Source organism: Sinohyriopsis cumingii, chromosome 1 (assembly GCF_028554795.1).
Source record: "Sinohyriopsis cumingii isolate HCF-2022 chromosome 1, ASM2855479v2, whole genome shotgun sequence".
NCBI lineage: Eukaryota > Metazoa > Mollusca > Bivalvia > Unionida > Unionidae > Sinohyriopsis > Sinohyriopsis cumingii.
This window is the reverse complement of record NC_142961.1, coordinates 113,593,921-113,609,495: the sequence shown is the minus strand read 5'-3', so window position 1 is coordinate 113,609,495 and position 15,575 is coordinate 113,593,921. Positions and strand designations below refer to the sequence as shown.

General features: G+C 35.1%; 1 protein-coding gene across 1 annotated transcript in view; it reads left to right on the top strand.

The window, feature by feature from the left end:
* Positions 1 to 15,575, top strand: part of LOC149807651 (phospholipid-transporting ATPase ABCA1-like) — a 185,069-nt gene that overhangs the window by 51,333 nt on the left and 118,161 nt on the right. Inside the window, exons 15-20 of the mRNA XM_089969144.1 lie at positions 864 to 1,086; positions 3,677 to 3,898; positions 6,171 to 6,375; positions 8,497 to 8,616; positions 11,200 to 11,377; positions 14,968 to 15,099. Coding sequence (XP_089825270.1) covers positions 864 to 1,086; positions 3,677 to 3,898; positions 6,171 to 6,375; positions 8,497 to 8,616; positions 11,200 to 11,377; positions 14,968 to 15,099 — 1,080 coding nt within the window. The remainder of the gene's footprint in view (positions 1 to 863; positions 1,087 to 3,676; positions 3,899 to 6,170; positions 6,376 to 8,496; positions 8,617 to 11,199; positions 11,378 to 14,967; positions 15,100 to 15,575) is intronic.

Genomic DNA, 15,575 nt, shown 5'->3' with positions numbered 1-15,575 from the left:
CTGACCTTTGTTCCAGTGTGAGTGTGGTTTGGACTAGTTCAAATGATGTGTGGTAGAAATTGAAAGTTGTGGTGTGGTTAAGACGTTTGATCATCAAGTTCTTTGTGATGACAATTCCACCTCTGTGAGAGTGGTGGGGGAATAATTTGATGGAGTAACCGGTGGGTGTTAGATCTGCACACATGGGCTCATCGCCTGATGTTTTTAACCATGTTTCTGTCAGGAAAAAGACGTTGATATTCTGATTGTTGATAAAATTAACTATTTCTGTGTGCTTTTTCATTGTTCCTACTGATTGGGCACTGATTTACTTTCTGTATTTGTGGAACTTATTGACAAGAGACACATTTTTAAAAAATGAAAAGTTTTAGTTTACTTTGTCTTCTAACATTTTCGTAGCCATATTCATGAACCTTCTTAAAATTAGTTTTAAAAAATCATTGAGAGAAATCTTTACATGCCATTTTAAAATGAATGCCTTTCTAACAACTTTTCAAACTCCTATCATTAAATAAATGTGTTGTATCTTATATTTCTTGTACATAATTTATAATTTAGACACTTAATAATATATAGTGGAGAAAAACCATATAGTTGTGAAGTATGCAGCTAGAATGTTCAGTCGAAATGAAATTCTTCTATTGTACTTGAGAATGTGAAGAATGTGGTAAAGAGTTTACTTCATGTTGACTCATGGGCAGTTCAAGGATATGTTGACTCATGGGCAGTTCAGTGACAGTATCACTCATGGGTAATTCAAACAACTTACGGTGGAGAAAAGAAATACAGATATGAAGTGTGTGCAATAATGTTGAGAGCATTGTTCAAGGTAAAATTAAAATGTCTTTCTAACTTTGCTATAGGTTTGTCAATGCCATATCCCGCACCTTGCCACTGTTTATGGTGCTAGCCTGGGTCCTGTCTACAGCCATGTTGTGCAAGAGTATTGTGTATGAAAAAGAGAACCGCCTGAAAGAAGTGATGAAAATCATGGGACTAGGAAATTTGGTTCACTGGGTGGCATGGTTTATTAATGCCTTTGTCATGATGTTAATTACAGTCATCATACTTGTCCTAATTCTCAAGGTACTGTTACTTACAGCCACTTAGATAATTCTGTTTTCCTTGACTAATATTTATTCATCAGCAAGCCATATTTTAAATATGAAATCTTTACCCCATACTTTACCAAGGGATACCATTCATCCATCAGTCTGTCCATCTATTTTTGAACACAGACTTACCATGCATGCCACTGCCTTCATGTCATTATGGGCATATTGCCTGCGTACTGTTAGCAGGCCATTGTATCATCATGAAGGGCAAATTGCCTAGATACTGTTAGAAGACCATTGTAATATCATGATGGGCATATAGCCTGAATACTGTTAGCAGACATTGAAACATCATGATGGGCATATTGCCTGAATACTGTTAGTAGACCATTTTATCATCATGATGGGTATATTGCCTGGATACTGTTAGTAGATCATTGCATCATCATGGTGGGCATATAGCCTGAATACTGTTAGCAGACCATTGCATCATCATGATGGGCATATTGCCTGGATACTATTAGAAGACCATTGTTCTTATCATGATGGGCATATAGCCTGAATACTGTTAGCAGACCACTGCATCATCATGATGGGCATATTGCCTGGATACTGTTAGAAGACCATTGCTCTCATCATAATGGCATATAGCCTGAATACTGTTAGCATACCCATTGCCCTCATCATGAAGGGCATATTACCTGAATAATGTTAGCAAACCCATTGCCCTCATCTTGATGAGCATATTGCTTGGATACTGTTAGCAGATCATTGCATCATCATGATGGGCATATTGCCTGGATACTCTTAGCAGCCATTGCATCATCATGATGGGCATATTGCCTGAATACTATTAGCAGATCGGGGCCCCGAGTGGCCGAGTGGTCTAAAGCGCTCACCGTTACGGATCACTGCCATCTCACCTCTGTCTGTGTGGATTCGAGTCCAAGGCTCGGCTAGCGTAGGTACGTGGGAAAGCCTGCCAGTAGCTTCTCGTGGGTCGGTGGTTCTTCCCTGGGTTTTCCAGGGTTCTTCCTCCACCAGTTATACTGGCCGCCATGTATAGCCTATCTTGTGCTGAAAAATGGCGTTAAACCCTAGAACAACAACAACAACTATTAGCAGATCATTACCATCATCATGATGGGCATATTGCTTGGATACTGTTAGCAGACAGTTGCATCACCATGATGGCTATATTGCCTAAATAGTTAGCAGACCATTTCCTTCATGTCATTAATGGCATATTACCTAGATACTGTTAGCAGACCATTGCCTTCATCATGATGGCTATATTGCCTAAATAGTTAGCAGACCATTTCCTTCATGTCATTAATGGCATATTGCCTAGATATTGTTAGCAGACAATTGCATCATCATGATGGCCATATTGCCTAAATAGTTAGCAGACCATTTCCTTCATGTCATTAATGGCATATTGCCTAGATACTGTTAGCAGACCATTGCCTTCATCATGATGTGCATATTGCCAGGATACTGTTAGCAGGCTATTTTCCTCATGTCTTCATGTGCATATTGCCTGGATGCAGTTGTTTACAGTAAATAATCACTGATGTCACTGTCTACTCTTTGTTGTCTGTCCTCTTATCAGAAGACATTATTGGCCCTTTTTAGATTTTGTGTGATAACAGGTGAAATATTGCATACATAGACATACTTGTTAATTGTGTCATATTGTTATGTCATGGTTGCTTAGAATAAAGTGTTGGCAGTGTCAGATTTGATTTTTGGCTAACCAGTGCAATTTTCAAAAGAACAGAATCTGATAGTGTTGTGTCATCTGATAAATAGAATCTTACATTGTTGTGTCTTGTGATGTGAGAAATAGTCTTAAAGTCTTCTGATGTGTGATCAGTAGAATTGTACAGTGATATGTCTTGTGATGTGATAAATAGTCTTATAGTCTTCTGATTTGTAATCAATAGAATTGTACAGTGTTGTGTCTTGAGATGTAATAAATAAACTTATAGTCTTCTGATGTGTGATCAGTAGAATTGTACAGTGATATGTCTTGTGATGTGATAAATAATCTTATAGTCTTCTGATGTGTGATCAGTAGAATTGTAGTGTTGTGTCTTGTGATGTGATAAATAGTCTTATAGTCTTCTGATGTGTGATCGGTAGAATTGTACAGTGATTTGTCTTGTGATGTGATAAATAGTCTTATAGTCTTCTGGTGTGAGATCAGTAGAATTGTACAGTGATGTGTCTTGTGATGTGATAAATAGTCTTATAGTCTTCTGATGTGTGATCATTAGAATTGTACAGTGTTGTGTTGTGTGAAAATTAGAACTGTACAGTGTTCTAACTTGTGATAAACAGAATCTTGTGGTGTTTGTGTCATGATAAATAGAATAGCAGTGTTTTTACATGATTATTATAGTTTCAGAGTGATGCTAATTTCAAATGAAGCTGATTAAAACAAATCAGGGGTTAATTCATTATTTAAAATCATTGCTTAGATCCAGTTGACAATAAACAGGTGAGCAAATTGGTCTTCTAAAGCATCCAGCTACTGAATTTTTTAAAATTATTTTGTAATAAACTTTGAGTGCGGGTGATATGATTTCACACTAATTTATTAATGAATATCTGTTTAGGTAGGTAAAGTGCTTGAGAAGTCTGATCCCAGCGTGGTCCTGTTGTTCATGGTGGTGTTTTCCATATCAACAATATTCCAGTGTTTCCTGATCAGTGTTTTTTTCTCTCGTCCCAACTTGGCTGCTTGCTGTGCTGGATTCATCTACTTCTTGGTATATCTGCCATACACACTGCTGATCCAGTGGGAAGATTACATGACGACATCATACAAACTTTTGGCGGTGGGTATTACCAAGTTCTGGAGTAGTTTGGTTATCTAAACCTTGATCATCTGGATTACCCAGATCGCTTGTGTTCCCCAAGTATGAACAGGTAACCCAAACTTGTTCATCGAACTCAGATTTAACACAATGTTTTTTTTAAAAAAAATATTCCTAAAGAGTTCAGTTTATTAAGTTCTGATATATGGTAAGTTGTGATTTTTAGCATAAATTTAGATCAATTTTATCCAATTTTAGCAAATACTTGTTGCCTTTCAAATTCAATAATTTGTAAATAATATGATGTATTCTTTATGCTTTAAACACCATCATGAACCAAAAGATTAATAATACAGTAGTTTGTCAAAGTTTTGTACCCTGGTGAAATTTTAGCTTGGACTAGGATTTTGCAACACAAAAGTTTTAAGGGCATTCATAATACGAATGCAGGGTCCAATTTTGTAATTGTATTTATTTTGTCCCCTATCTCAGACTCTAATTCTATGAAATAGCCAGCATAAAGCTTTGATTTAGGATGATAATTTTCCAGTTGACACTTGCTTCATTAGGAACTTTTGAAATAAGTGCAACAGATAATTTTCTAAATTTTTTTCATATCAGATAGTTTGAACTTCATTTAATGTAGAGACCATATTATTTTGATTCCATACCATTCATGCAACAAAGTTTTGTTATTATTTTGTACCATTCAATATACAGCATATGTTTGTGATAGAAAACATTAAGCATTTCTCAGCCAAAGACTTGATAAGCATTGCAGAACAATTCTCTTTGAAGATTTTAAATGTTTTTCAAAAAATAAGAAGAAAGGACAAAGAAAATAAATAAATGCTATGTGTTCAAAAAATATTCCTTATTTCTCTTATGATATACCCATGCTCAGTAACTCCACTCCACCCCACATTTCAGAAACATGTTGCAGACCATAGGATCTGCCATACTAACCTCCTCCCACCTTCAGCTTTCAGAAACTTATAGCAGACAGTGAGGTCCCACATGATAAGCCCATGCATCCCACTTAAGCCTTTCAGAAAATTGTAGCAGATCGTTGGATACCCCTATAATAAGCCCACGCCCCTACTTCTTACCCAGGGTTAGACAAAAATATCTGCAAGCATTCATAACATTTTGTAATTAGACTGAATGAAGAAAGGCCATTTTCTTCCATTTTTATTATACTTGAAGCATGAAATATTTTATTTGTTCAATGCTAAGTTACTGTATTAAAATCATTTATTTATAAAATTGTATATAAATGCTATCAGCTATCTATAATGTCCAAATTTTAAGTAATAAACTGAGTAATCCAACAGGTTTGTTGGAGAACAGTAATGTGTCTAAACAATCCTGTATTAGAAAAGACTCAATTCAAGCAATTACATAATCTAATCTTTACTTGAAGGATAGTCAGAAATTTCTTTCTTTGTATCAGAAATTTTAAATTAATAACTGAAATAAATAGAGTATACTATGAATGAAGGAATGCCATTCTTCACAGCTAACATTCCATCCCAATCGTATGATGTCTTTGCAACATAAATAAGAAATAGAGCCTGGTTTATGCAGCCAGGTACAGGAAACTTGTTTCCAACAGGTTATAATATTAAGTGATACTGTAGCAAGTTGTGGGAGGTATAGTACGCACATTGTCAATGGCTTGCTTATAAATAGTTCTCAGCTGTAATGATAAATGTTCAGTTCAGGGGACAGTTTTGGATTTAATGGCATTGTTTCAATTATTGTGTACTGTGTACACATTCAGGCATTTTTGTAAATGTTGTATCCTTACTCTTAGAATATTTTTATGATGAAGATTTTTAATTGAAAAAAGGTAAAATAACTTGGTTTAATAGATTCACACTTAAATATTATTGCTTGTAATCTACTGTATAGTGAAGCGATGATTTGATTCTAATATGACAAGGCCATATCTGATTGATTGACTGATTTTAGTTTTATGGTGCACCAGCACTGTTAGGCTATTTAGCACCATAGAAAAGGTTGTACGTAGTGTGCCATATCTGAGAATAAGCACATCTCACATTTTGGAAAAAGGTATACTATACTGGCATTTTGGTCCTCTCAGTGGAGAAATATTGTAATTTTCTGTTTACATTATTCCAGAAATTACATGGATATATATATATATATATATATATATATATATATATATATATATATATATTACTTTTTGACAGTTATGAAAATATTAAAGTCAAGAAAAAATATAAAAGTATTATAATAGTTGTTTCTTCATATAATGTTGTTTCAGAGCCTGTCTTCCAATGTGGCATTTGGATATGGTTGTAACTTTATTGCCATGTATGAGGAGCAGGCTGTAGGTCTGCAGTGGAACAACATTGGAAAAACTCCAATACTGGATGATGATTTCACCATGGTACATGTGATACTGATGATGCTGTGTGACACAGTCATTTATGGACTTCTGACATGGTACATTGAGGCAGTCTTCCCAGGTAAACACATTGTAAATACTGATCATAATGTGTGACTAACTATGGACTTGTGCCATCATACATTGAGTAGTCTTCCCAGTTAAACACAAAGTAAATCCAGATCATATTGTGTGACACACTATGGGCTTGACCCATCATACATTGAGGTAGTCTTCCAAGGTAAACACAGAGTAAATCCAGATCATATTGTGTTACACACTATGGGCTTGACCCATCATACATTGAGGCAGTCTTCCCAGTTAAACACAAAGTAAATCCAGATCATATTGTGTGACACACTATGGGCTTGACCCATCATACATTGAGGTAGTCTTCCCAGGTAAACCCAACGTAAATCCAGATCACATTGTGTGACACACTATGGGCTTGACCCATCATACATTGAGGCAGTCTTCCCAGTTAAACACAACGTAAATCCAGATCATATTGTGTGACACACTATGGACTTGACCCATCATACATTGAGGTAGTCTTCCCAGGTAAACCCAACGTAAATCCAGATCATATTGTGTGACACACTATGGGCTTGACCCATCATACATTGAGGTAGTCTTCCCAGGTAAACACAACGTAAATCCAGATCATATTGTGTGACACACTATGGGCTTGACCCATCATACATTGAGGTAGTCTTCCCATGTAAGCATAATGTAAATTCAGTAATCTGATATTGCTGATATTTCATTGAAGCAATCTTTCCAGGTGAACACAATGTAAACACTGTAACATGATACTGATGATGTTGTGTGATGTAGTAATTTATGGACTTTTGACATTGTACATGAGGCAGTCATCCCAGGTAAACACAATAAATATACTGCAATGTAATACTGTTGATGTTGTGATACAATGATTTATTGACTTTAATATGGAACAGTGAGTCAGCCTTGTCAGGTAAAAACAATGTAAATACTGATGATATTTTATGACAAACTTATTTATGGACTTATAACCTGGTACACTGAGTCAGCCTTCCCAGGCAAACACATTGTAAACATTGATGATGTTTGATGACAAACTCATTGATGGACTAATAACCTGGTACATTGAGTCAGCCTCCCCAGGCAAACAAACTGTAAACATAAATGATGTTTAATGACAAACTCATTGATGACCTGGTACATTGAGTCAGCCTTCCCAGGTACACACACTGTAAATATAAATGATGTTTAATGACGAACTCATTGATGACCTGGTACACTGAGTCAGCCTTCCCAGGTACACACACTGTAAATATAAATGATGTTTAATGACGAACTCATTGATGACCTGGTACACTGAGTCAGCCTTCCCAGGTACACACACTGTAAATATAAATGATGTTTAATGACGAACTCATTGATGACCTGGTACATTGAGTCAGCCTTCCCAGGTACACACACTGTAAATATAAATGATGTTTAATGACAGACTCTTTGATGATCTGGTGCATTGAGTCAGCCTTTCCAGGTACACACACTGTAAATATAAATGATGTTTAATGACAAACTCATTGATGACCTGGTACACTGAGTCAGCCTTCCCAGGTACACACACTGTAAATATAAATGATGTTTAATGACGAACTCATTGATGACCTGGTACACTGAGTCAGCCTTCCCAGGTACACACACTGTAAATATAAATGATGTTTAATGACAAACTCATTGATGACCTGGTACACTGAGTCAGCCTTCCCAGGTACACACACTGTAAATATAAATGATGTTTAATGACAGACTCTTTGATGATCTGGTACATTGAGTCAGCCTTCCCAGGTACACACACTGTAAATATAAATGATGTTTAATGACAAACTCATTGATGACCTGGTACATTGAGTCAGCCTCTCAGTTGCTACAGACAAGGTCGTCAAAGAAATCAGTAGAATATTATTATATATAAGATAAATCCATCAGCCATGTGACAAACAGAAATCAAGGATTTGTATCCCATGAAACTATGAATAGAATAACTATAGAGGTTGTGAGAGAAAATTTGCAGAAAAATTCAAATTTTGCAATCAGAATCATGCTCAGGTACCTAAGATGGTAATCTGAATGCTGAGCAACAACAAATGACGGAATATTGGCCTTGCTTGCAAAACAAGAAGTGGAATTTAAGTTACATTTTTTTTCTCAGGTCAGTACGGTATACCCAGGTGCTGGTACTTCCCTGTCCAGCGTTCTTACTGGTGTGGCACTAGTTCCAAGGGAGATATGGACAGTCAACATCAGCCAACTATGGAGCTACTTGGACTAGGTATCATATATCATATAACATCAATGATTCTATTTGCAGATGGGGGTTTTGGGTTTTGACAATGTAACAAAAAAGCTGCTTTACATAACTTTCTTGCCCATAAAAAAAACAAACTTGTTTACATTTGCAAACTTGTGACCCATTGTTCTGTTTTCATAAAGTATCCTTAGATGGATGATTTAAAATAATCAGACAAATTTAGATGGGTACGCTTACCAGAAGTAAAGAATCACTAAAGGTGGCCTACTTACCTTTTGAAATATATGACTATAATGGATCCTACCTGTCAATCTATCTGTGCATGGTTGCATGCAACTTCCATTAACTATTTCTATAGTTCTTTCTTTACATTTTGATCCACCAGCTTGAGTTGAGGCAAAGAGGAGGTCACTGCTGCAGCTGAGTTCAGTTTTCATGCTTGTTCATCTTCGGTTTCCATGTAGCTCTGTCAGGTTTCAGATAGTTATCTTAACCTGCTTGTCAGTTTGGCAAGTGTTCTTTTAAGACTAGTGACTGAGGTGTTTAAGACTAGTGAGTGAGGTGTTTAAGACTAGTGACTGAGGTGTTTAAGACTGGTGACTGAGTTTAAGAATGGTGACTTGAGTGCTATCATTCATTTATTTGGCAACACATAAACTCCTGCAGCACTTATACAGATAGTAAACTATTGAGAGGTTGACCGCATATATCATGTCATATCTGATCAGTAGAATGCAGGAGGACCAGTCAAATTGTGGATGCTTTTTTGCTGAATTAAAATTGATGAGATCAGAAACAAACTGTGCAAGTGGATTTAGAGCTTGAAAAGTAGTTTCTGAAAATCCACTTTCCATGTGACAAGTACTTCAGAGTAAACGTTCAGCATGGAAATGAAGAGAATTTTTCATTGAAAGTGAGATAATGCTGCTTTGCAGCAGGTAGATGGTTTGAGTGAACTATTTATATTTGTATAGCCTTATTATCTGTGTTTCTGTTTAGTGGAGGAATTCTTGTTGGTGACACCTTAGAGTACTTTAGAATATGATTTGGTGGAGAAAAAGATGAAAGGCCATTGCAATTTTATGTGATAAGTGGTGTATATGATAGAGCCCATTGTAATTTTATGTGATAAAGGATAAGTTGCAGGAGATATTTATGGAATTATCTTGGTTTTATTTAGGTTTTCAGAACCAATTTTATTGGCCATCTCCCCCCTGTAAGTCATTATTGACATTATTTTATACTCTGTCTCCATCTCCATTTATTTAATGCTGGAGATGAGTATTTACTATTTTTCCCTACTCATCTAATTATGTAGTGTCGAAAATTATATTGTGTCAGCTGCAACACTTGTTTACATCATGTTCATTAGTTAGTGATGTAACATTATCCTTGTTGACAGCCCTCTCACAGGCATTTAGAACATCTCAAGCAGTGTCATTTTCTCTTGACATACTGCAGATATCTGTCAAAGTTTTGAAGAAACCAGAGCTGCTTAGACAAGTAAACCACTTACATAAATAGTTGTTACTTTTGTGTCTGATGTGCTACGTTGTTTTCACAAGACATCATTTATTCTCTTACCTGCATGGAGTGTTGCTAAAGAGGCAAAGTGTAATGGTCACACTGCCCGTCTGTATGTGATCTATTCTTCTCATGTCAAATTTGGATAACTTTTTTATGCAAAGGTCAATAACTCTAGTTTGGTGTATAATTAGTGGATAATCATCATCCTTTGCCTATAACTGTATCAGGAAGGATAAAATCCTAGAGGTTGAAGGTCAGCAAAGTAAAATATCATGGTTTGTGAGCACCATTAATTACATTTTAGGTGGGTGCTCAAGAGTTAAAGTTTCTTTTTATGGCAGTATCAGCTGTTGCAAGGAGGTTTACCATGTGCTCTAGAATATCTTTAGGGAGTTTACAGGTCAAGGTTCAAGGCCACAGTAGTCAAATGCTTCAAGTCTTTTTAGGTGGTAAACACTAAAGACTTTGAACCAGATTCACTATGTGTGAGGAGTAACCATGGATTTTATCAAAGGACCAGAAATAAAATTCATAGATTAAATTGCATTTAGCTTTCAAGGTAAAATATTTAAAATTTTATAAAGTGGATTGATGTCTTCTGTAAATAAAATACTTTCCAATTTGTACATAAGTTTAATAGAAGAGATAAGACATCTCTTGCAATGTCAGCTAAAAATGACTGAGATCAAGGTCACTTGGATTGTTTGCTAGTATACACATCATAAGCAAGACAACAAATCTACAAGCAAATATTTAAATTTGACAAATTTAGAAAAATATTTTTCAAGACAGCAGAGGATAAAAATTGTATTTAAAACATTTTTTAAAATAGGCTGACATGATAACCAGCCCAAAATTAATTTTGTAACAAAATGTTAATCTGCTTAAAAATTTTCTTGAATAGAGTGTAACATTAATTAATGGGTGAAAGCTGATATATTTGATGGATTTATACTGGTAAAAGCAATGTATATCCTAGTTGCCTTAGCTAGAGCAAAACATTTGACATAGTGACCTATTAATGATGAACTTACTTTTATTTATTTTGCTTAATATTGGTTTCATTTTATTTTATAGACAAAAGTAGTTTCGAAGAAGAGCCTAAGGACAAGAAACTCGGAGTTGCCATTCGCAACTTGAAGAAAGTGTACCCAGATGGGAAGAAAGTTGCACTGGATGGATTGAGTATTAACTTTTATGATGGTCAGATCACCTCCTTCCTTGGCCATAATGGAGCAGGCAAAACAACAACCATGTAAGTCATTTAACTGTGGGTCATGAAGCAAGTCAATATTTTCACAATTAAGAAAATTCAGATATACCACTTCAAATTCAAATTTGCAACAAGAGAATATTTTCAATTTATACGACATGAAAAGAACACTTTTTCTAACTTCGATTATCTTGCAGAATGATATCTGACAAAAGACAACTAATGTATTTTCAAATTTTTCTCACCAATAAATCATAGCAATGCCACACCTGGCATGTTTGTATTAGCTGAAATTTAAATGAACACATAGTATTCTCTTGAATTCTTATTGTTGAAACTTAGAATATGAACAGAAACAACTAGCATGTGGGTCTGTCAGAAAATGTAAAAAACTGCCACATAAATTACTATCCTTCTGGCAGTTCTTGAACAGCATTGAAACTCGGCATGGATGGCATAATAATCTGTCAATTGATTATGACGTCAAGGATGATGATGATGATGATGATGAGCTATATTTTCAGTACTATGTGGTTTTTAAAGCCATGCATTCATTTCAGTACCCCTATAGTACTTGCCTTTTCTGTCCATCTGTCTCTCTGTCCTTTCCCACTTCTTGTAACAACCACAGTTCTGCAACCTTTATACATACAGTGTGACCCCTTCAATAGAACGCTACATTATAACACAAATTCGGATATAACATGGTTGTGGTATGGCTCCCGTAATGTCATATACATGTATTTTTCTTGTACATGAAAAAAATCTTTTTTAAAAGTATGAAAAAAACGTAAAAAGTTTATCATTTTGTGGAAGAGATTGCATATGAATAATATAAATCAATCGTGGCATGGCTTCTGAAATTTTATATGTGTTTTTCTCGTACATGAAAAAGTAGTTTTTTCTTCTTAAAAGTGTGAAAATTAATATGTAAAAAGTTTATTTAAGGGATTGTGTATGGCTTCGGCAATGTCGCAAACTTGGATTTTTATTCCTTATTGGCGGCAAAATATACCATCTGCCAATTTTTTTTATCGGCGACATTTTTGGCTGTTTAAACTTGTATATACAACCATTGGTTTGTAGTGGAGAAATTCAGAGACCCCATGAAAGGAAGCCACAAACTGGATATAAAATGCACTGAAATTTATCTATTGTTACATAAACAAATTCTTTGTCCATACTTACAAACCATCTAAACAGTGCATTGTCAAATCATAATCTGCTTATCTTGACATCTAGCATGTATATGTTGTGAGATATCTGCTTTTTTGTTCTTGACATTTCTGGTAACGAAGATCAACTAGACAAGGCATTATCTCATAATCTATCTTTTGTTGAATTTTCGGTCGCTCGCTAGTAATTAATATATTTACATAGACTGACATTTGTACGTGGATGGTAAGTAAAATTCTCTTCTTTTCACTCAGAAATAAATCCTTTAGAACACTCATATTTTCTGTAATAATCCCTGTTATCAGACCAGAACACCTGCATCTCAATCGTCTGTTGACCCTTTGTTAAATTTCTGATGCATGCATGGAAGGCAACATCATGCTGCTACCACAAATGTAAAAAAAAGAAAAAATAGAAAAATATTGGTTTATTTAATAGGCAGGGAGGAACAGTAAATAAAATAGACTAAATGACAGCCAATTTCTTTTTTAAAAATGCACCCAGATAAAATAGTTTGCTGAAATTTCAAAGGAAACAGATTACCATTGAAGCACCGATTGTTATGAAAACCTACTCAGCAAATGGAAAAAAAATCAGTCTCAATCATGCAATACAATTATTTGATGTTGCCGCCACAATAAGAATGTGCATTTGTTTGGTTCTCCAAAGCTCTCCTTTAGCGGTGACTTCAATGATGCATGTATCCTTCATCAAAGAAAGCTGACTACAATCTTCAATAAAAACAAAGAACTTTTCTTCAAAGGAATTTAGTACCAAACTTGAATAAAAGTAATGGAATCTGATGGATTTTTGCATTTTCCAACGTGACTGGAATACATTAACTGTACTGTGAAAATTTCCTTTTTTGCTGGGAAAAAGTTTATGCTTACAAATGCAGCCAACAGCGGCTTAAAACACACTAACATTTACCAGCTTGGGACATACTGAAAAGTAAATGCCCTTTGTAATTGATTGTGCTACATTTTTCCACTGAATTCAGACCAATATGACCTGTGACAAAATTATTGAATATTTTAAATCTGTGTGTGCATATTTTTGATGAACTCACTTGTATTGTGGATTCAATGTATATGATGAGATTTGCGGGTGAGTACATAGTGTTAATACTCTATTTATTCTGCACATTAGACATGTATATAAAAACTGTATTCATATATATGTACGAATTCGTGGTTCTCTAAATAAAGTAAACTATTATGTATGTCTTCTCTGTTCTCACTACATGTGTATTTTTCATTTAATATGTATTGATTTATGATGGTAACTGTGCAGATGAAGCACATATTTTACTGCCCGTATTTATTACCTACCCCTCCCTGCAAATTTTTGGGGATACATGCATCATTTTCTTCATCTACTGAGCTGTTTGCTTATAACACAGTTCGGTCTATAACACAGTCAGCTTCTATGGCTCCCAGCTAACGTGTTATAGCGGGGTCACACTAACTGGATGCCATCTGACAGGTGAATTATCTATTACATGTGCATATACTTCTCAAAGTTTTCTTCTCTTGGTCCAATTTTGATGGCGGTTTCATTTTAAATCTTCATTACAGCAGACCTTTGCAATCAACATAACACAGGTACCAGCCATCATATTCAAATCCAATTTGTCATATACATTGTCTAGTAGATTTAGATATACCTTTTATGGGATTTTTAAATTAACTCTTTTTGTTGAGTCTCACTTGAAGAGTTATGGTCCCGTGATTGCTTGTGCTTCTGACTTTGATTTTTGCAGGATAACCTCGCCAGAATTTGTTGGATCTCAACTAGATTTAGAATGTGGCATCAGATTTATTTGACCTTTAAAGAATTTACTTTGCAGCATTCCATGGTATAATTTATTGAATAAATGGCCCTTGATTGCCTGCTGTCCTGCCATTGGGTTCCACAGCATGACCATTTTAAATTTTGTGTTAGATTTCAACCGAATTTGATATGCTGCTTTATGTTGAGGAGACATTAAGTGAATTTGATTTCCAGCAATCAGTAGAATCATTTACAGTAGTTATGGCCCATGATTTCCTATCCTGACTTTAGTTTCAAAAGCACAAGTTTCCTAAATTTTGCAGGATTTCAACTGAATTAGGCATTTTGCTTTCTGTAGCATAACTTTACTTTGGAATGTTGGATTTCAAATAAGTTTTATATTGATGAGATTTTCAATGAATTTCCAGCATCCCATGTTATCAGTGAATATTTATATTCTACAAATTTTGGTTTTCCAATTGAAGTTCTTCTTTTTAAGGTCATTCAGAGTAAACTATAGTGAGTGAGACCTATTACTAATCACTCTAATTGTCATTGTTATTATCATCTTAATACATCTATACAGTTTTCATTTTTCTTCATTTAGTGGTATAAAATGTTTGCATGTGGACAAATCATGAACTTGTATTAAAGATAATATTCTCTTTATCATTACAAAACAGGTCCATACTAACAGGCCTATTTCCACCCACAGAAGGTACAGCATTTATCTATGGGAAGAACATCAGACAGGATATAGACAGCATCAGACATAGTCTGGGAATGTGTCCGCAGCACAATGTACTCTTTGATCTGTAAGCTCTCAACAGCAACAGTTACACTCTAGTACACTGCATAACACTAATTATTGTCCTCACCACATCAGAAAGGACAAGAACAGTGCCAGGCAAAACTGGTGATATGTCCATAATGTAGCTTAGTCTTTGATATATAGGTATGCAGCAACAGTAGTTGCACACACTCACTGAATGTCAGCCATTCTTTCTTCCAAGGTCCAAGGCAACAGTTTTGAGTGGATTTCATAGCACATACCCCGAGGAGTGGGGATGAAATTGTTACAAACATGTATATTATCTGTATATGCTTGGTTGCATTTTTGAATTTAGCACAGGATATGTATAACACTATATAATACTGTTATATAGTTATACCTAGATTCATGAAATTTGGTAACAAAATGCATCTTGATGAGTACTTCATGCTCATCATAAAATTAGGTCATGGTGACCAATATTTCATGTCTGACTGACTTTAGTTAAATGTTGTGATT